Source organism: Papilio xuthus, unplaced genomic scaffold (assembly GCF_000836235.2).
Source record: "Papilio xuthus unplaced genomic scaffold, Pxut_1.1 DF826115.1, whole genome shotgun sequence".
NCBI classification, from domain to species: Eukaryota; Metazoa; Arthropoda; class Insecta; order Lepidoptera; family Papilionidae; genus Papilio; species Papilio xuthus.
Window position 1 is genome coordinate 781,678 of NW_013532534.1, and position 2,156 is coordinate 783,833.

The following is a 2,156-nucleotide window of genomic DNA, read 5'->3' on the forward strand; positions in this document are numbered from 1 at the left end:
GAAAAACTACAAATTTGATATACATTGCTATATTTATATTATATTAAAATTTACAACAAAATCCTAATACTAATTAAATTAAGCATTTCTTTGTAATAAATTTCTAGGTTTATTTCAAAATGTAATTCTCTAAGTCATAGTCTGTCTAAAAGTCAAATGTGCATAATGCACCAAATCATTTATTTTTAAGTCATTTAATTTAAAGGTGGTTGAGATAATACAACTTTATTTTCATTTTTGGCGTGTTTCTTTAGTAAATCCATTATTTCATTGTCAAATTCTTTAGGAGTAGGCTGTTTTTCAACTATCCAGTAGAACAAATCCCAATCATTGCTTGGAGAATTGATGAGACGGTCATACATCATTGTCTGCTCCTCTGTGAAGTTATCCAAGTACTTTTTGGCAAAAGTACTTAGCAGTAAATCATTCTCCAACATTCCTCTTTTACGAGATTGATAATGCAATCTGTGAAATAATGATTAATAATATTTATGAGCTGTTTAATAGTAAAATTTGTTATACTGCAAATATCAAAGAATTCTGTTTTTTCTTAAACCCATATAATGAAATGTAACATATTATTTAAAATTATCAGTAAAGATTAGAATTTAGGATTTAAAAAAAAATCTACTTAACACCATAAGTAAATCATCATAAGGCAGTATGGTATTTATAATGAAAATGTAAGCTCATAGTTAATATTGAAATAAAAACCATTTCAAATTAGAACATTAGACCTTCCTACATAGATAACATAATATATAATTGATACCATGAGGTATACAGTACATGACTTCCTTGTCACAAATGTTTGAATTATGATAAAACAAGTGAAGATGTTAAATATTAGAAAAACATTAGATTGATAAGTTAACTAACTTCCTCAATTAATTTTAACATTGCACATATTTTCTGCAATCAAATAAAAACTTACATCATTAACAAACTTTTTACATAGTACATAGTTTAATATAAATCTTTATTTTGTTAGGTTTGTTTGTTTGTTCTTTAGGAGTTTGAGTTTCTTGGTCTAATTTGAATATACCAAATTAACTTAACTCAAAAAGTTTTTTTTTTGTGGTAAACATATTTCTTATTAATTCTCAGTAATGATATTATGTATCTCCGGATCAGCCTAACAGACATAATCTGGAGGCATAGGCTACTTAGTACGTGAATTTTTTATCCTTTCCGAATTCTGAACAACAATGGGAAATGTGAAGGTTCCTTGCCAGCTTCTAACGTAAATTACACTCTTTCTTAGTATATTGTACTAATACTTGTAACATTAAATGGGATATAGACCAAACAAGCCAGGTATTCATTTACTACTTTGCTTATACAATGTGTCAACTTTATGTCAGTTTCGAAAGTCATGTAAGGTAATAAATTGATGTGTTTACGGACTAACAATTAAACTAATACATGAAGTGACAATGCAAGGTTGGGAATTTAGGATTGTTTCCACATACAGTCCTCTTGACATCTTACCTAGCTTTACGACTTTCAAGTGGTTGCGGTTTATCTACGTTGTATACTGGAATTTCCATATACGTTGTATCCACACTCTTGGTAGTGTCACTAAATTTAGCTACGTGATTAACTTGCTGCAGCATTCTAAAGGTCTAAAAAAGTAAAGGTGTTTAAAGTATTAAAATATCTATTGTTTTTTTTGTAAGCAAAGATTGACACTTACAGATCGAAGTCGTAACATTTTTAAGCGTTTTATTAAATGATTTTTTTTAAATAGTAAGTAATAGTCGTTTTAAAATCAATAAATTCCAATTTTTTTTACTTAGGATATTTTTGTAAAACAGACAACTGACATTGACATCATGTTGCTATCTGTCAAAACTCAATATGTCAGTTTTCGGACAATGTTTTTTTTATAGTTTATGGCCTATGATACTAGGTTTTGAAAAATCCTCTAAAATTTGATTTAAAAAGTGAAGCCCCTATAATAGCCCCCAGAAAGTCATCTAGATGACAAGATTTGCCTTACAGCGAAAACTTAAAAAAGAAGTATTTATTTGTCTTAAAATGAAATCAGACGACAAACAAGTTGTTTCTCTTGTCTCTGAGTATACCGGTTTTCAGTTTCCATGGCAACGAAGAATGTCAACAAAACTTCAAACTCCAAAATCTTGAAGAAAAGT

At 28.5% G+C, this 2,156-nt stretch overlaps 1 protein-coding gene across 1 annotated transcript; it reads right to left on the minus strand.

The window, feature by feature from the left end:
* Positions 1-26: 26 nt before the first annotated feature.
* LOC106123337 (succinate dehydrogenase assembly factor 2-A, mitochondrial-like) lies at positions 27-1,809 on the minus strand. Its single transcript, NM_001312079.1, is given in 3 exon segments — positions 27-465; positions 1,492-1,625; positions 1,697-1,809. Coding segments are annotated over 3 exon segments (423 nt in total). The 5' UTR covers positions 1,715-1,809; the 3' UTR covers positions 27-194.
* Positions 1,810-2,156: the final 347 nt, after the last annotated feature.